The 19537-nt window shown below is 44.3% G+C and overlaps 1 protein-coding gene across 4 annotated transcripts in view; it reads right to left on the reverse strand.

The window, feature by feature from the left end:
* LOC111865350 (cytoplasmic polyadenylation element-binding protein 1) overlaps positions 1 to 18937 on the reverse strand; it is a 48923-nt gene extending 29986 nt beyond the window's left edge. The window contains exons 1-3 of one of the 4 annotated variants that reach the window (XM_023853289.2): positions 18837 to 18921; positions 18665 to 18709; positions 2375 to 2522 (exon numbers count right to left, since the gene is read on the reverse strand). In XM_023853289.2, the coding sequence (XP_023709057.1) occupies positions 2375 to 2522; positions 18665 to 18682 (166 nt within the window). In that variant the 5' untranslated portion in view covers positions 18683 to 18709; positions 18837 to 18921. Of the gene's footprint in view, positions 1 to 2374; positions 2523 to 13197; positions 13249 to 18664 lie in introns of those variants that run through there. The other 3 variants (XM_023853291.2, XM_023853288.2, XM_023853290.2) reach the window with 3 other exon arrangements.
* Positions 18938 to 19537: the final 600 nt, after the last annotated feature.

Here is a 19537-nt window from a genome sequence, read left to right on the forward strand (position 1 = left end):
GGAGAAAGCTCTAGATCGCATTAAGTGGAGGAATTGTTTTGAAAGAGACTGTGGACCTGTCGTCTTGACAGATTACTGATGATGATGATGATGATGATTTGCCAACATCTGTTCTTTGTTTCCTGCTCCTAACTTTTCAACTATGATCGTCCCTACTCAGGTATCATGGTTTAAGCAGGCTATCCGCTATCGCTCTCCAAGCCGGTCTCCTGGTGTAGGCCTTGTACAGGGCGCACAGACGGGCTATCAGTCTACGCTGTGTCAGAGTTTCCCAGACAGATTCATCTGTAGGATCTGCAAATTTAGCCGCTCTTCGTTGTACCCATTTAAAGCGCTAACCTGCCATTCTCTGTATGGGTCCCAACATACCGAACCATATTCAAGTATCGGTCTCACTAATGACGTATAAGCTTGACGTTTCGTGTTATTATTGCCCCGTTTCAGTATACGCATTATTAAATGAAGAGCCTTCCTTGCTTTTCGTGGGCATAGTTTACATGATCTGCCCATCTTGGATCGCTCCGTATGATTATTCCTAGTACCTAAAGGTATTTACTTCCGGAATTAATTGATCCCAAAAATAATACGTCAGACGAGCCTTCACCCTAGTTCTGGTGACTTACCGCTTTACTCTTATCTGGATTTATCTTCATTTCTTTTACTACCGCCCATTCCCCTAACTTATTTAGAACCGTCTGCAACCTTCCAATGTCACTATTATCCAGTATTTTCCTGTATATTATGCAGTCATCTGCGAATAACCGTATATTTGAATCAATGTCCCTCCAGATATCGTTAACATAAACCAGGAATAGTAGCGGTCCTAAAACGCTCCCTTGAGCTCGTAGTTCACAGGAAGCACATTACATCTCCGTTACAAAGCCCAACAGGTTAATGGGATTGTGATACGTCGAGATTCCCAAATGTTCTAGATAATCGGCTAACAGATGGCGGCAATTTTGTCAGCCTTACGTGCCGGCCGCCCTTTAACCTCCCCCAAGAAAGATCCCTGCTACTCATTTCTGTCAGAGGCCGAGTCGACCCCACTTCCAGAGTGCGGCTGGAAGACAATATTATATTTAAGCATCCTGTTACACTCACACAATATATATGAGACAAATTCCGTCTTATGTGCAACAATTTAATTGTAGTTCTTTCTTCTTCCCTTCCTCTACACTACATGTTTCGGCCCTAAATGGCCATCATCAGGTGTGTATTCTTACGTAGCTGCTACACTGCCCGTAGTTTATAATTTAAAATCACCAGTCTTTCCAATTGTATGTATGTATAAATTCTTTGTTAACCTACACGCGTCAATTTGATTTCTAAAATTGGCACTTTTTTAAAACTTCAACTCAAATTAAAATGTCTATAAATTTTCTGTTCTTTTTCTTTTTCCAAATTTTTAAAAATTAAAATTTCCTCGGGGAAATTAAGATGGAATTCGTCTCATATACAGCGGCTGGAAGAATTAGATGAAGTATTAAATCCACTAACCTCATTGGGAACCGAAACTGAGACCTTCTTGCTTGTAGTTCCTCAACCAACGATGCTATAGCGTGCCCCAATAAAATTAAATTGAAGACAGATGAAACAGGGTTCAGAAAACTGTATATCCCATTCTATCGTGATCCGCCATCCGTCTTAGCATTAACTGTCAACATTTCAGGCCAGTGAATTAGCCTGAAGTGGTTTCGTTCTTTAGAACTGATGCTTAAGGCTTTCAGTCTGGAAATAGCTAATAGGGGAATAATTTTCACACGTGGTGGTCTTGTACTGTGACACCCTTGTTCTGCACAACTAGATTATCGACTGAGCTACTGGCTGAATATACGAACTACTGTTAGTGATTTAGATTTGGTTCTTCTCAATAGAGTGCACAGTGGACGCTGTCGAATCCTATAACTGAGATAAGGATTCTACGGTGCGTTTGGGTTGCATTGCGTCACCTCCCAACCCCTAACCACTGCCACCACTGCTTGCCATAATCGATTCCTGTGTCAAAGAAGTCTGCCGCCTGTGAGGTCAGCCACGTTTTTACGCCTTCCTTCAACTCCTCATTATTGTTGTAGCGCTGTGATCACAACCAGTCGCTCCGAGCTAGTTCCGGGTTGTGGGGTGGTAAAATAACTGCCATTTGAAGTGTTCCAGCAGTGCTCGAGTCTGAGCAGCTGTATGCGGACGTGCAATACACCGTATGTCAGCATTCCACGCCTTTTGTTCCGAATGATGCTATGCAGTTCTTTCAGTGTAATTCTGAATATATATTGAACTTGAGCAATACTGAAGCCGCATAGTTCTGAAATGGAAAGAGCACATTCCTCCGACAAGGTCGGTATCCACCCATAAGAATACATAGAAATCGTTTCCTTACCGTCACCAGAGGGCCCTCGTGGGAGGCCCTCGTTGAGGTCCAAGGGATTGTCGAGCATCGCGTTGATGTGTTGGAGAATTTCCACACTGTTAGGGTCTGGGCGCCCAGACATGGGCACCTGATCTGGGTCGGGCATCGGCACACACACCTGCACAACAGCACACCACAAATGTCACACCTCTTCAGAGTTAAACATCAGAATGGGTGCTCCCATCCAGTAATGCGCACAAACAACATTAATGTCGGGTAAGGCGGGACCTGTTAGACCGCGACACTGTTTAGCATGTATAGGATACAATCTTAGACAAAAGTAGCTTAAATTAAAATTTTACGAATATGTGCACATTTCATGTCTTAAATAAATGCAGAGGCGACGTAAGTGATACGAGTCCTACATTTTAATGTAGGCGTATTTTTTTATTTCATCTTCTTTGGCTACCTTTATCATTTTTGTCACTCATAATAAAAATTTGAGAATGAATACTCTGTACTGAACCTGACCAAAAATGTTTAATTATTTTAAATTTAAATTTAAATTATTTTTATATAAAGTAGTAAATCGTGTTTTAATATAAATAGTATGATTGTTATTTATTACATTTATAAAAACTGTGAATTTAATTTTATTCATTTCGATTAATGAAATACGCTTTCAGAAGAATACACTTGACGACACTGTAGTTTTTCATAAGTTGGCTGCCTTTAGCAGTTGGACCAACACGAGCGGATCAGCACCACAACTGAAGCTCTAGTTGACGCGTTGTACAGTTGCAGGTTAATCGTAGCTACATTTCTCTGTGTTACATAGTGTCTTTAGCGCATTGCAACTTATCGCTGCGAAGGAAGGATAGTGACTAGAAATATATATGCGGAAAAAACCTTGCTCAGCAGTAAACTTGCTATACGTTCTGCTACGCTACTTTATAACTGTTTCCAACGTTGTCGCGCTTCTACAATATTTTTTATTGTTAATGGGGTGGGACTAAGTCCCTTGTACTGTGGCCACCTCTGGCCTATTGTACCAGCACCAGATGACAGGTGAGGGTGATTGTGGAGCAATTGGTGGAATGAAGATTGGCAGGGGAAACCGAAGTACTCGGAGAAAACCTACCCCAGCGCCACTTTGTCCACCACAAATCCCAGGCGGTGGGAAGCCAGCGACTAACCGCTTGAGCTATGGTGCGGCCGTTCTACAGTAAATGGCTTGCAAATCGAGTAAAAGTCGAAATTTGCGATACAGTATTATTAATTTCTTCTGAACGATGTCGTGAACGTAAACGTAGTTCCGAGATTTTATTCCTAAAGGCTGAAATTATAAGTGTAAAAATTTCGAAACTCGTACAATTTTTTACATGTTTTCCATCTACTATAATATATGAGGTGACGAACTTCCGTAAGATCCGAACACAAGTCCAGACCGTTACATTTAGACCAGCCTATACAGGGTGTCCCAGGAGGAAAGGTCAGTATTCTGGGAGGTCATAGTATCGGTCACTCTAAGCCAAAACACTGTTTATGTACATGTGTTCTATTCCGAACGGTTTCCGAGATAGTGCTCTTTCACTCAGTTCCAAAATTGCTGATAAGAAAGAGAGATTACGTACTGTTTCTAATACCGGTATTTATTGTTCAAGTAACAAAGTTGGTACAGTTTACCTAGTGTAATACATTTTCGAAAATTCCACCGTCAACATCAATGCACTTTGGAACTCGTGTGAGGACATGGCGTGCTGCTCGTCTGCACACTGTACTGTATATTATTTAGAACAAACTATTTCAAAATGTTAATTAACGCATAACAGTATTAACAGAAGAAACAAAAGGTGAGTCGGGATAGCGCAGTTAGTATGAAGACTGGCAACGGGCTGGACGACCAAGGAGTCGGAGTTCGAGTCCCGGTGGGGGCAAGAATTTCCACTTTTCCATGTCGTCCAGACCGGCTCTGGGGTCCACCCAACCTCCTATCCAATGGGTACCTTGGGCTCTTTCCCCGGGGCGTGAAGGTGACCACTGAACTCCGACTAAGGCGAGGTCAAGAAAACGTGGGTCTATACTTCCACTCCCTCATACGTCTTCATGGCATAGTGTTTAAGTAGTTAAGCACAGGGATAACTTTACCGATACATCATAATGAGTATCTGTCAAACACAATTTGTCTCTGTGCCTAATTACGCACCACACAATTATGATGTACGGAGATAGCTCCAGCCGATTCATTTCGGTGAGAAGCGGTCTGGACGAGGTGCAGAAGAGACTAGAACACAGATTCCTTGGTCGTCCAGCCCATAGTCTAGCAGCTATGCCGACTGAACTATACTATCTGCATAGGTTGTTGTGAAGTACTTGTCAGAAAGATATTTACGGCCCAACGACAAGATAACGCGGATACGTGATTTGCATTGAAGATACCATGAAGAGTTTTACCTTCTAGGATGTAACGTCATGCATTCCGCTGAACGTTGAACGACGTTCCGGACGAACGTACCTCCTCCATCTTCAGGGTCGAACAGTACGCTACGCAAGCAAACCAATTAAGCAGCAAGCAGAGCGCTGTCAATTTCTGGTTACTTCATCAACAGTGAACATGGCGACGGTGCGTTCCTCCGAAACGTCGATAAACTTCTGACAGGCTACACTGCAATCTTTATGGTTTGCATACCGTTGCGCATGTGATAAGTAAATGGGTCTATCAACACAACTCGAATATTAAAAAAAAACAAAACAAAGAAACTTTCTTGGCCTGTTATCCGCGAGCGAACTATACCGACCGAGCGACCGCCTCTTGTCAGCGAAGTTAGTGCCAACTTTAGCGGACAGAGGGTGTCGTGTGGTCAGCGCAACGAATCCCCACGGCCGTTAATCTCGGTTTTCTAGACCGGAGCCGATATTTCCTTGAAATAGCCCAATTGTCCTCACGAGTCTGAGTCGACCCCGTTCCAGATCAAATACTTCTCAGAAAATCTGGTAGCGCTGGGAATCGAACCTGGACCTCTGGACCTGTAGCCAGGAACGCTCACCACTAGACCACAGAGGCGGTCAATAATAGTGACAGGACAGTATTAATCTTCGTCTTCATTTGAAGATATCCGAACGAACAAAACGATATTTGAATTATATTTGCTAGGTCTTCATCAGGTTACAAGAAATTTCAAAATTGTAATTTATTTTATTCTAATTTATTTTAATCTTGGATATAACAGCACATCACAAAGTGCGTTTATCACTAAACTGCGAGGTACATTCGTCGAAAGGTGGATTCTCTAATGACAGACAACAAATCATAATATGGATCCAATTCAAGAACTTGGTATAACTTTCTTGTAACGCCTTATTATGGCCATTCACTCACTCATAGGGTTGAGTCCTTCTAGATAAGCCGCCAGTTGTGCAGCTACTCAAGAACTTGCCAGCATTTTATGGAACCCGAAGGCTCATTACCGTGTTCACAAGAGTCCGCCATTGGTCCCTATCCTGATCCAGATTAATCCAATCCATACCATCCCATCTCTCTAAGATCCATTTTAATATTGTCCCTCCACCCACGTCTTGGTCTTCATAATGATCTCTTTTCTTCTGGCTTTCCCAACAATATCCTATATGCATTCCTCTTCGACCACATTCGTGCTATATGCCCTGCCCATCTCACCTTCCTTGGCTTGACCACTCCAACTGTACTTGGCGAAGAGTACAAGTTATATACCATAACAAATAATATCGATCGGCAGTATCTGCCTTCGTCTTCATTTACCCACACCCCGCTTCAGGGTCGCCGCTGTGAGAGCATGAACACAAAATAGGCCTACTGTCAATGTGTCCATCAAAGCTAATCGATAACAGCTAGGACGGTGCATTCAGAATGCGAATAAACACAATCCACATGGAAACTGCAGGCACACACACACTTCTGTGCGGACTGAAGCCTTCCAACTGTGTTAAGACAGGGAATACATGTGGAAAACGACAGCGATGCCCTAGTTTTCCATCGTCCGGTGTTTTTTTTTTTCTGGTGGGGTGGGACCAAGTCCCTTGTACTGCGGCCACTTCTGGCCTATTGTACCAGCCCCAGATGATAGGTGAGGGTAATCGTGGAGCATTTGGTGGAATAAAGATTGGCAGGGGAAACCGAAGTACTTGGAGAAAATCTGTCCCAGCATCACTTTGTCCACCACAAATCCCACTTGACCAGACCCGGGATCGAACCCGGGCCACCGCGGTGGGAAGCCAGCGACTAACCTCTTGAGCTATGGCGCTGTTCGTCCGGTGCTTACTCCCCCCCTTAAATAACACTATGCTCCAGTGAGACGTGCAATACAGACCCTTAAGAACAAGTACACACCACCTGTGGAATCCTTCTGGTGACTTCGATTTTGTTACGTGTTTTTATGGACTTCCGCTGCTGGGGAAGTTGTTACAGCTTTCCTCTCTATACGTGTAATACTTGAAAGGGAAATGCCGCAGTGAGAAAGATAAAAGAGAAATACCACTAACATAGTTAAGAAGTTAAAGCTATCCCTGTAACAGGCCATGAAGGCCCATAGGGTTGTGTGACGTCGAAGCTCCCACATTTTCTCCAGACAATAGGCTCACAGATGGCGGTGAGGTTGTCAGCCTTTCGTGCGGATCGCCCTTTACCCCGGCCAGGAAGATTCCTGGTACTCATTTCTGTTAGAGGCTGAGTCGACCCCAGGGCCATAATGCGGCTGGAAGGGTCAGGTCAATTGAGAATATCCACCCTATCGGGTCTCGAACCTGCAACCTTCCGGCTTGTAGCATAGTGCCTCAACCAACTACGCTACCGCGTGGTACTCTTAAATATTAAAAAGATTAAAGTTGCCCATGTGCTTAACTAATTAAGAGCCACGTCATGAAGACGTATGGGGGAGTGGATGTATAGATCCACGTTTTCGTGACCTCGGCACTAAGTGGAGGCAAGTGGTCAGCTCCACGACCCGGCAGCTTTATCCCCGGGGAAAGCGACCCCGGAACCGGGTGGGCCCCGGAGCCGGTCTGGGCAACGTGGAGAAGAGAGAATTCTTGGCCCTACCGGGACTCGAACTCCGACTCCTTGGCAGTCAAGCCCGCGGCCAGTCGTTATACCGACTGAGCTGTCCCGGCTCCAATATTTGGGTGATCAAATCAAGGCGGATGAGAGGGGTGCTGTACACAGATGGTACGAATGGAGAAATTCTAAATTTTGGTTGGAAATCCCGAACGGAAGAGATTGCTTGCAAGACGCATGCGCAGATTGGACGATAACATTAAGATGTGTGATGTCTGAGGTTCATAAGGCGGTAACTATGAAGAATCTTCTGGTATAGTTCAACGACGTTTCAGAGGAACATGCTGTCTCACTCTTCAGAGCCGAAGAGCAAGGCAAACAGGAATAAGCTACTATGCTTACCTTTCCACCCTGAAGATGGAGGCAGTTATGTTCCTCCGCCCTGGTGGTAAACTACACTAGACTACACGGCATACAATCGCCCTGCAAGACGTTTTGTAACTGGGAGTGAAAGCTCCGAAATTACGAAACTTCAGTTCCTGTGGCAACGAACTGTAGACCATTAACAAGTCACATGAACATTTATTATGTAGTAGGTGTCACGCCCGAGCGAGCAGTGCTTTGTTTCAGTGTATGTTCTGTCTGTACTGGCACTATTCTGAAGTAGACACGTGAAGGTAAAAACACAAAGACAGGCTCACAGATGTCGGTGAGGTTAAGTAAAGCTATCCCTGTAAGAGGCCGTGGAGGCCCATAGGGTTGTGAGACGTCGAGGCTACCACATTTCCTAGACAATCGGCTCACAGATGGCGGTGAGGTTGTCAGCCTTAAGCGCCGGCCGCAGCCCCAGGAAGATTTCTGGTACCGCAGGGCCATAGCGTAGCTGAAAGGATTAGCCTAATTAAAAGATCTAAGTGATATCATCGGGAGAAGAGAAATGCATATAGGATATTAGTGGGAAAGCCAGAAGGAAAGAGACCACTGGGAAGACCAAAGCGTAGGTGGGTGGGTGAACAATATTAAAATGGATCTTAGAGAGATAGGATGGGATGCATGATTGGATTGATCTAGCTCAAGATAGGGACCAGTGGAGGGCTCTTGTGAACATGGTAATGAATTTTCGGATTCCATAAAATGCTGGGAAATTCTTAACTGCAGAATTGGCGGCTCCTCAAGAAGGGTTCAACTCCATGAGTAAGTAAGTAAGAAAGTAAGTGATATCATCGGGAATGGAAACCGAGACCTCCCGGCTTGTAGCATAGTGCCTCAACCAATTACGCTGTGGCTCTGTTCCTATATAAATGAATGATGTAGTGGTGATCAGCAAGGGAACCCGAATATACCTGCTCTAATGCCTCTATGTTTTTTCATGAATGTAACGCGAAACCCGACGCCCTGCTTCAGAGAGGACCTTCTGATACCGGCTGTGAGATACCTATTCGCATGTCGGAGATAATCACAGCAATAAGCCTTCGTGTTTCTTGCTTATCGCGACGGTGAATTTGTGTTGAGTGCTTCAGTTCAGGAGGATAGGACCGGCGGTGACTGTGAGCAGTGCCATCTTCTGAGGTGTGAGTCCGTGTAATTCGGAGGGCGCTCATAGTTTCGGAGGAACATACCACCTCCATCTTCAGGGTCGAATAGTAAAGCAAACAAGAAACCAGCAGAAGCAGGCAGAAAGCACAGCTTACTCTTATACCCTGAAGATAGCTGCGGTATGTTCCTCCGAATAATTGTACTGTCTTTGATCTACACAGTGTTACAACGCAGAACCCCGTCGAACCTCGATTTCCTGATCGTCCAACACGTAGGCTACTGGGCTTGCATTTCACATCTCCACAGAGACTGTGCAGCATAAGTTTGTAGCATAGCGTCCTTATCGTCACTTTCGCACGTCTGTTACACGACACAGGCAAAGTGCTTGCTTGTATACGAAGCTGTATCAAATTCCATTTTATCTGCCTGCTTCTGGGGTGGGAAAGCACAGCACATCCAATTCAATGGAGAGTGTTCAAATGTGAGCTAACACGACGTACATGTGGTTACAGAATTATGAAGACCGCTGTCTAGTGGGATATAACTCGCCTGTAGTTCGGACAGAGCCCAACGTTTCGGAGGAAAATATTCAGGTTCAAACAGTAAAAAGGCAAAACTATCCCTGTAACAGGCCGTGGAGGCGCATAGGGTTGTGAGACGTCGAGGGTCCCATATTTTGTCGGGACAATCGGCTCACAGATGGCGGTGAGGTTGTCAGCCTTACGCTCCGTCCGCCCTTCACCCTCAGGAAAGATTCCTTGTACTCACTTCTGCTAAGAGGCTGAGTCGATCCCAGAGCCATAGTGCGGCTGGAATGATTAGGTAAATTAAAACAAAAAACAAAAAAACACTTCATCGGGGCTCGAACCCGTGACCTTCCGGCTTATAGCATAGTGCCTCAACCAACTACGTTACCACGTGCACCCTAGGGTCGAACAGTAAGCCACTCAATAATCCAGCAGAAGCAGGTGGCCGAGTTTGGTTTACTCTACGACGGTGACAATGGAAGCGATATTTTCCTACGAAACGTCGGGCTGTGTCCCAACTACACGGCTTCACATCCCAGAACATAGTCACTGCCTTGGGAACGTGAAATCCAACAAAACTGAGTTACTTTCAACTCAGTGTAGCAAAAGGTAACGATCTCCCTGTGCTTAATCATGCAGCAGTCCATGAAGAAGCAAGGGGGAGTGGCGGCATTGCTCCATGCATCCTTAACATTGACAACCCATGATCTGGTTTATGGGCTATAATTCTAAATGCATTTATTATCTCTCCTCATATGGGCTACGTTTCCAGCCCATATCATCCTTAATATCATAACCTCAAAAGACAGAGAGTGAGGTGACCAAAGTAACAGTGGCATATGTAGCAGCAATTCAACTTGTTCTGAATTGGATTGTTTCCTGAGAAGCGGGCAGTTTCAGTCAAGAAACCGCAGTAAATTCTACCCTGAAGATTGTGGCGTACGTTCCTCACAAACGTGTCTGCCTACCATAGTTCAGGCGGTATATAGCGATGGGCTAGATGACCGGGATTCGATTCTTGGTACAGACAAGGGATTCTTTTCTGGTTCACAGCGTCCATTTTGCTTGTGGTTCTGTATGGGTATGAAACCTTGACTCTGACATTAAGTGAGGAACGTAGACTGATGATGTTTGAGAACAGGGTGCTGAGGGGAATATTTGGACCGAAGAGGGATGAAGTGACAGGAGGTTGGAGAAAACTGCATAATGAGGAGCTTCATAACTTGTACTCTTCTCCAAGTATGATTAGAATGATCAAGTCAAGGAGGATGAGGTGTGCAGGGAATGTAGCACGAACGGGGGAGACGAGGAATGCATATAGGATATTGGTGGGAAAGCCAGAAGGAAAGAGACCACTGAGAAGACCAAGGCGTAGGTGGGTGGACAATATTAAAATGGATCTTAGAGAGATAGGATGGGATGGTATGGATTGGATTGATCTGGCTCAGGATAGGGACCAGTGCAGGGCTCTTCTGAACAAGGTAATGAACCTTTGGGTTCCATAAAATGCTGGGAATTTCTTGGGTAGCTGCAGAATTGGCGGCTTCTCAAGAAAGGCTCAGCTCCATGAGCCCATTTATTTCACATATATTTCCGTGTTAAATACAATATATTATCTACTCACCCTTCTTCCACACTACAGGTTTCGGCCGTATACGGCCTTCAGGTGTCTTCTATCTTCCTAAAATTGTTGCACTGTATATCAAAATTACGTATCGCGTGTGAACGTCATATTTCCTAATTAAAATAACTGACCTTAATTAAAATTAATTAACGGCTCAATGTTTTCCTTGTGCTCGTCGCCCATTCGTTTAATAGATATCTGCTTGTGTATCTCGTTTTGGATTTATTTGTTGATGTGGGACGCTTTCTCTGATGAGAGGCTGGGTCTGTCATTTACAATTGCTGCTGGTCCTCGCCAGCTCAGTTATGCTCGGGTTCGAGTTCCAACGTGACTCATGGCCATATTTTACTGTCTCAGATTTGAGGCTCCCCTAACCTGGAGGGCCAGGTCCCTGTATTTATATCCCCCAGGAACAGGGTGGCCCAGTTATACCCCCAGGCACTGAGTTCCATTTTCGTCGCCTTCTGCATCTCGCAGGGCTAGGGTGGAAGGCTTCCTTCTTTTCATCGCACACTGAGTATTTTATACGTCACGGTCGGCATAAATACGATCGCTTCCAACAGTTCTTGTATTGTTGCAAGTGCAGTCATTTCCGTGTTTACAGAACTGCTGCCTACAAAGCATTTAAAACTATCAATCCAAATCACATGGGATTTCCTCCAAACTAACGTTTACAAATATAGTGCTCATTAAATCTGACCTGGATATCCGAAAAGAATTTAAGGAAATTTATTATCTACACGGAAAGGCCCCTGAACACTTGGATGTACTAGAATTGAATGGGGCAAAAACTTCTTATCCAATCTAACGATATTACCCTACGAAGTTATTGGAAATTTAATCAACCAAGAGTTGATGTTCTAATGCATGTGTTAAAGAAATGTGTAATAATTATCAACTGCCCTCTCATTTTTTCTTCATACTGTTTTCCTCTACATACACACACGTGTCGGTAATACAGCACATCAACTGACTGTCAGTGCCTCCAGGAACCCGATGTTGTAACGTCTAAAAAACGAAATTTCTGGGTTTCTACATTTTTATTGCGTAACAAGCACCGCTGTGCCACTTTAGAACAAATGCCATTCCGAAAATATAGAAATTTACGAAAACAGCTCAGTTCCCTTTAAACCAAGGTACCTCTCTCTCTCGCTGCTTCTACGTACAAACCGTTAACATTCAAAATCGTTTTACCAAGCTCCGTAACGTATGAACAGATCATAAATTCTGGTGTTCCCTAACTTTTCTTCAGTTATCTCGAAAAGCGCCCAAGACCACTGAAAAATTATACTGGACACAAATTGTTATGCCGTCATCTACAAATTTTGTCCGAAACATGTTTTCTTCCGATATATAGCAGGATCACGCGTTCAGTTTTCGTGTCAGCATCCGTTATTACCTTCCCGTCTTAACCCAAACTGGCATATACTGATAAATTTTACTTAAATATTCCCAAATACAAAAGCCCTTGAGAACCCATTTTGCGGCTATAGGGTTTTTTCTTTTGCAGACCGACATAATGACGCAAGCAACTGCATTTCTGCAACTTTTCGTTGCTAGCGTGCCAGAAAACATGTTTCAAGATCGCAAAATCCGGAAGCGGTCGGCAGAATAACTGACTTCCTATGAGAATTAAATTTCGATATGTCGATCAGAAACCCTGAGCTAACATTTTGTCTATGCACGCACCACATTAAAATGGCTACAGCTATAAAAGGTGAAACTATCCTTAATTAAGCACCACGCCCTGAAGACGTATGGAGGAGTGGAGGATACCTCCACCATTCTTGACCTCAGCACTACATGAAGATGAGCGATCAGCTTCAAGCCATGGCCGCTCTATCCACCGGGGAAGAAGCCTCCGGTATCCAGTGGATAGGGCCGTGGGTGGGCCCCAGAGTTGTTCTGGACTTTATTGAATAAAGAAATATATCTCTGCCGGAAATCGAACCCCGGCAGTCCAACATGTACCCCTACTCTATACCGATTGAGTCACTACAAATAATATATAGTTATTTACCACAATTAACTTGAACTATCATGTTGAGAAACTAAAGCTTGTAATTCTAATTTCATTGATCAAAACGTTTCGGGATGTTAAAACTTTTGAAACATTTTACTAGAACAGCAAACTTACGCTAGTGTGACATCCGAAGAGACTTGTACTTCATCCCCGAGTAGCTTACAGCCAACTAAACTTCAGAAATGTCAGCAGCGTTGCACTTCCGGGTGAAAGAGAGGGGGTAGGGTGGGGGGAGGAAATTTAAAAGTATAATCATCGTTTGAAGGCAAGATTTTCTCTGTGTTTAGGCACTAGGCCATAAAATCGTATAGCTTAATGAAGGTAAACTACTGACTCTGCATTGGATGGAGGTAAGCAGTCAGCTTCATGCTACGGCCACTTTGTCCTCGGGGAAAGAGCGGCCTGTAACCATTAGATATAAGGCTGTGTGCTATAAATTAGCCCAGATAGTTCATATTTATCGTTAGGAATAGGACATATGTACATATACAATTTTTTGCTTGGAATGACCGATATTATGACATCCCAGAATATTGTGACCTTTCCTCCTGGGTCATCCTTTATATATAGACTTAATTATGATAAACCACGAACGAAACATATAATGTTCAACACAATAAACTGACTGATCTACTCTCATATTCATTCAATCGTTTATTATAAACAACAGAATCGACGTGTTGTGTGACGTCATAACAACCCTAAGTCTTCTGAGATGTTTATCGACTCTGTCAGCAGCTCAAATTATATGACGTCGAATGGTTGGGCAGTCGGTGATTGGTGAATTGGTTAAGGATTTGGAGCGATTTGGCCCAATTTGAGGTGCAATTCCATCATGTCAAAACTACGAAAACCTAGGACAAGACAGCAGACTCCCAAGCCGAGATTCTAACCGGATATCTTCAGAATACGAATCCTGGGCATTACCGATACGCTAAACCGCTGGGTGTGGTACATATAACAACCACTGTACCCTAAGGAAAGTGAAGGGCCAGAGTCAAAGACAACTAGTTCATTATTGGAGCTAACCAAATGCAACAGGTCAAATAACATTAGACGATCGATCTGTGTTGGGAGTGGAGGCGCGAAATGGAACAGCGCCTGACGTCCATGCGGAGTGTCTCAATGGGTCTTCAGCATCTGAGAAACTGCGCTATTGAGACAGAGTGGCGTAGACTGTCACGTCATCTTTTCAAAATTACTGAATTCTATTTCCAAGGCGCGACGCGAACCAAAATCGCAATACAGAAACCGGCAAGTGTGGGTCTCCGGCACGGGTTAGCAAACTACGGTCCTCGAACCGGATTCGGCTCGTGGGTCGCAGTTTGCCTGCCACTCCTATGTATCCGGCGGACGAAAATTTTCCTGTATTATTTTTAATTTACAGAGTAAATCCTCACTAATCCGGTTACAGGTAACCTGCGTCTAACTATGAAAAAAAATTAAAAATTCTGTTCACAGTTGAGTACGTACTTTAAAAGGACGCGTGACATTTAGGAGCAAGAGGGGTTAGAGCACGAGGACTTTCAGGCTGTGTTGAGGGCAGCTGGAGAGACTGAAACCACGCAAGAAAATATCCAAGATTGGCTTCAGCTGGATGAAGGAGACCCGGGATTTCAGCTTCTGACAGAGGAAGAAATTGCTGCAGTAATATTTTTTTATTTCCATCAGTACTACCTACATTATTAAAATAAAAAAAGTAAAACTATCCCTGTAACAGGCCGTGAAGGCCCATAGGGTTATGAGACGTTGAGTGTCCCACATTATCTAGACCAGGCATGTCCAGCTTCAAACAGGTTGTGACCGACTTTTTAGTGTCAAAACTGCCAGTGATCTACCACCCCCTTCAATCGTCGTACCTCGCTTTAAGTAAAAATATTGGTAAAAATAACATGACACATGATGTTTGTTGTAAAAGCAAAATACATTGAAAGTACAGACTACTATAACACGTATCTTCACTTCAAAATCTGAATATAATCATATTGTATTACAAATGAATTTACATGGTTTTCACGTATAATTTCCTTATAGGCCTATGAGATCGGCCAAAAATCGTCCCACGATCGACCGGTCGGTCGCGATTGACGCGTTGGACATGCCTGCTATATACAATCGGTAGGACTCCTTGGACAGGGGATCGGCCCGTCGCAATGCCGCCACCTACACATAGAATAAACGCACACAGACATCCATGCCTCGAGTGAGATTCGAAAGCACGATCCCAGTGTTCGAGTGAGCGAAGACAGTTCATGCCTTAGACGGCGCGTCCACTGTGATCATACCCCCCCCCCAAAAAAAAATACCAGAAATCTCGCTGGAAAAAGCGCGGGGACCTTCTTCCGTAAAATTGCCTACTGAGGAGTCGGGATAGCTCAGTCGGTATAGCGACTGGCTACGGGCTGCACGGCCGAAGGGTCGGGGTTTGAGTCCTGGTAGGATCAAGAATTTTCTCTCCTCCACGTCGTCCAGGCCGACTCTGCGGTTCACGTAGCCTCCTATACAATGTGTACAGGTGGCTCTTTCCCCGAGGGTAAAGCGGCCGGTGCGCGAAGCTGACCACTCACCTCCAAATAGTGTCGAGGTGAAGAATACGTTGATCTATACAGTCACGCCCCCATACGCCTTCATGGCTTAGTGCTTAATTAGTTAACCATAGGGACAACTTTATAGTAAAGGTGAAAGTGTAGCGTGCCCGTGTTTAATGAGTAAAGCACCACGCCACGAAGATAGGTCGGGAGGGGGGCAGATGGAGATACCCACTGGATACGAGGCTGCAAAGAAGAGGAAAATCTTACCCTTGCCGGGAATCGAAACCCAGTCGCCCATCCTGTAGCCCGCCTCTACGCCAACTCAGCTGTACCGGCTCCCTATAATAAGTTCCCTTAACCAGAAAATGATGTATTCAGTTTTATAGCACATATTCCAGACTCAGGAGTTCTGGGGTTCAATTCCCGGTAGGGGCAAGATGTATCTTTTTCTCCACAGCGTCCAAGACCGGGTATGGGGACCGGGTATGGGGACCACCCATCTTCCTATCATATGGGTACCTAGGTCTCTATCCCTGGGAGGGGGGGGGTGATAAAGCGAACAGAGCGTAAAGCTGACCACTCATCTCCGTCTACTACTGAGGTCAAGAACAGTGCAGCTACACTTCCACAACCCCATACGTCTTCATGGCATAATGTCTCACTTACGGGGATAACATTATAAAAATAATAAAGCGTATTATATATCCGAGGAACGTAGAGAAAGCCGTGAAAAATTCTGTTTATATATATATATATATATTTCAAGAGTGCGCAGTATTATAGAAAATGTCAAATCTGTTTAAGAATTCTTATTAATTATTAACATAATATTAAAAGACTTTACATTCCGTGGCTTTAGTCCGCAAGCGAACCATACCGACCGAGTGACCGCCGCCCCTCGGCGAAGCTAGTGCCAACCTTGGCGGATAGAGGGTATCGCGTGTTCAGCGCAACCGATCCCCACGGCTGTTAATCTCGGTTTTCTAGACCGGAGCCCCTATTTCCTTTAAACAGTTTCTCAATTATCCTCACGAGGCTGAGTGGACCCCGTTCCAGACCCTCTACTTCTAGAAAAATCTGGTAGCGCCGGGAATCGAACTCGGGACCTCTGGATATATAGCCAGGAACTCTGACCACTAGGCCACAGAGGCGATCTATATTAAAATATACAAACTGAAAATTGAACTACTTCGGAAAAGATACCGGTAGGGCACAGGAGTTTGAGAATCGGTTATCTACAGCCAATTCCTTTGATCTGCATTAGTTTGGGCTTTATTTCACAACTTCTTTAAGTAATTAAACACCACGCCATGAAGACATATGGGAAAATGGAGGTACAGCTCCCCCATTTTTTATCTTGGCTCCAGCTGGAAGTGAGTGATTTGTTCGCGCCCCTGCCGTTTTAATCCCGGGGAAAGTGTACCCAGTAAAAAAAGTAAAGCTATCCCTGTAACAGGCCGTGAAGGCCCATAGGGTTGTGAGACGTTGAGGGTCCCACATCTTCTAGACAATCGGCTGATAGATGGCGGTAAGGTTGCCAACCTTACGCGCCGGACGCGCTTTACTCCCCAGGAAAATTATTTAATTAATTCCTGGTACTCATTTCTGTTAGAGGCTGAGTCGACCTCAGGGCAATAGTGCGGCTGGAAGAATTAGGTTAATTGAAAAAAAATCCAATGACCTCATCGGAACTTGAACCCGCGACCTTCCGACTTGTAGCATAGTGCCTCAACTAACTACGCTACCGCGTGCCCCCAAGTGTACCCAGTACCGATTGGATAGGAGGCTGGGTGGGTCTCAGAGCCGGTCTTGAAGTTATGGAGAAGAGCTTCTTGCCCCTGACGGGAATCGAACCCCGGGTGTCCATCTCTAGCCCGTCCCTACACCGGCTGAACTATCCTGGCTCTCCATCAGTCCGCAACGCCGCCAGTATCTCACGCTACACAGCGTCAAACGGTAAAGTCAGTTGAAATGTGCAGTACATCCAAGGTAGCCGTCTAATTGTGGTACCAGCAGCGAATTTTCCAGAAGGGCTGGGGAAATTCTTTAAGGACTTCAATCAGGATGGCTGATGTCCTGGTTGAGATTGGAGGCGAAACTCCGGAACACAATTCAAGAGAGTTACCGCTATGCCAGCCTTGTCCAGTCGCATTACTAGGACAAATTACTCTCATGGAACTGAACCTCTCTTGAGAAGCTGCCAATTGTGCAGCTATTCAAGAATTTCCCAGCATTTTATGGAACCCGAAGGTTCATTACCGTGTTCACAAGAGCCCTCCACTGGTCCCTAACCTCAGCCAGATCAATCCAATCTATCCCATCCTATCTGAGATTCATTTTAATAGGGCAAATTACTATGTAATCTTAATTAGAAAAGGCGTGAATATATACACGAAACTGAAGGTACTGATTGTGTAACAATACTGAAAGCATAAGCTAGCAGCTCCTTGAGCCCTCAACCATTTCCCATTTTAAACCAGTAGGCAACACAGCTCTTGGAACAGTGGAAATTGTAACAGAGGTGTCTAGTTACTTTGAGAACACGTGTTCTAATTAAACACTACGCCATTAAGGCGTATGGGGGAGTGCATGTATAGACCCTCACTTAATGATTGTATTATGCAGTATAAATAAAACAGACAACTCTTTGTGTCCCTAATCTACAGCAACTAAGACTATAGACTTTTATATTATATGAAATGCATCTGTGTCGAGTAGTGATATTGTGTAGTTGCGTATTCAAGTGTAATTCTTAGCAATCAATGGGCAATACACACGGGTGACTCATCCCCACCTACGGCCTCGTATTTTTTAGTCTACTACTCATGAAAGTGTCACAATCATGTTACGCAAGAAAATAACCTGTTTTAGTGACTATCTTGTAATAAAATAGGTTAGGTTCAATGTGTTTCGATGAATTAAGCTTTTTACACAAACACCTGCTATCAATAATTATTCGTAAGTGCAACGTCATGCAAACGAAATTAAATAATTTGAGTTAATAAGGAAAGCCTTCCTACAGGATAAAGGCACTAGATGTTATTACTTACCTGTTGCAATACCGGCATTTAAAAATAATCTTTAAGTTCATAAACCTGTAAATTGTTAAAATTTTAAGCCACTGTTAAACAACGCATAGCTATCCAGTCTGTATGCCTACAATACAAGGAACAACAATACTTGTATTAGTTTAAAACACCACCACTTCGAGATATCACAGACCTTACGTCTACCCCATTCAACGCACTTAACCACTGTGATCACATTCGTAGCGACTGCGGCTGCTTCCTGACGGGTTCCTTCCCGACCGTTCCTGACCGTCTCTGTCAGTCTATGTATTACTCCATGAGCATGCCCAGTGGCGACATGAAAGTTGCTGTTGTCATTGGCTGATACGGAACTAAGGAGGTAGGACGTTTGTACTTCAGAGCGGTTTTGAGCGTTCTGAGTATGTTGCAGTGCGTTGAATGCTAACCGTGCTTCCTACAACTAATGCATAACGCAGTCTTGGTAACGAAAATTATACCTATATTTTGCTTATTTAACGACGCTTTCGGTAGCTTCTGTTCAGGGCCACGCAAGCCTAAATACTGCCCAACAAGACACGGGAGCCTCCAACATTTCCTCCAAGAGGGGAAACCGCATTTTAAGTAAGGGGCAGGCAGAAAATTTGCTGATAAACTTCCTATGGGACTATTTTTACTGATAGTCCTATATATAATACTACAGACAGAAGAACAATTTAAATCATGCTTTTAATTTAAATTATTAACATTTTGTATAGTTCCGTCTTTCCCGATTTTGATTTTTCTCCAAATTCAGGCGAGGAGGGAAGATGACACCCAAACGTCGGCGCTCCCCCCCCCCCCCACTAAAAAAAAAACAATTCTTCTACACAAACTCGCACACCCCACAACACAACT

The sequence above is a fragment of the Cryptotermes secundus genome, unplaced genomic scaffold, assembly GCF_002891405.2.
Source record: "Cryptotermes secundus unplaced genomic scaffold, Csec_1.0 scaffold17, whole genome shotgun sequence".
NCBI lineage: Eukaryota > Metazoa > Arthropoda > Insecta > Blattodea > Kalotermitidae > Cryptotermes > Cryptotermes secundus.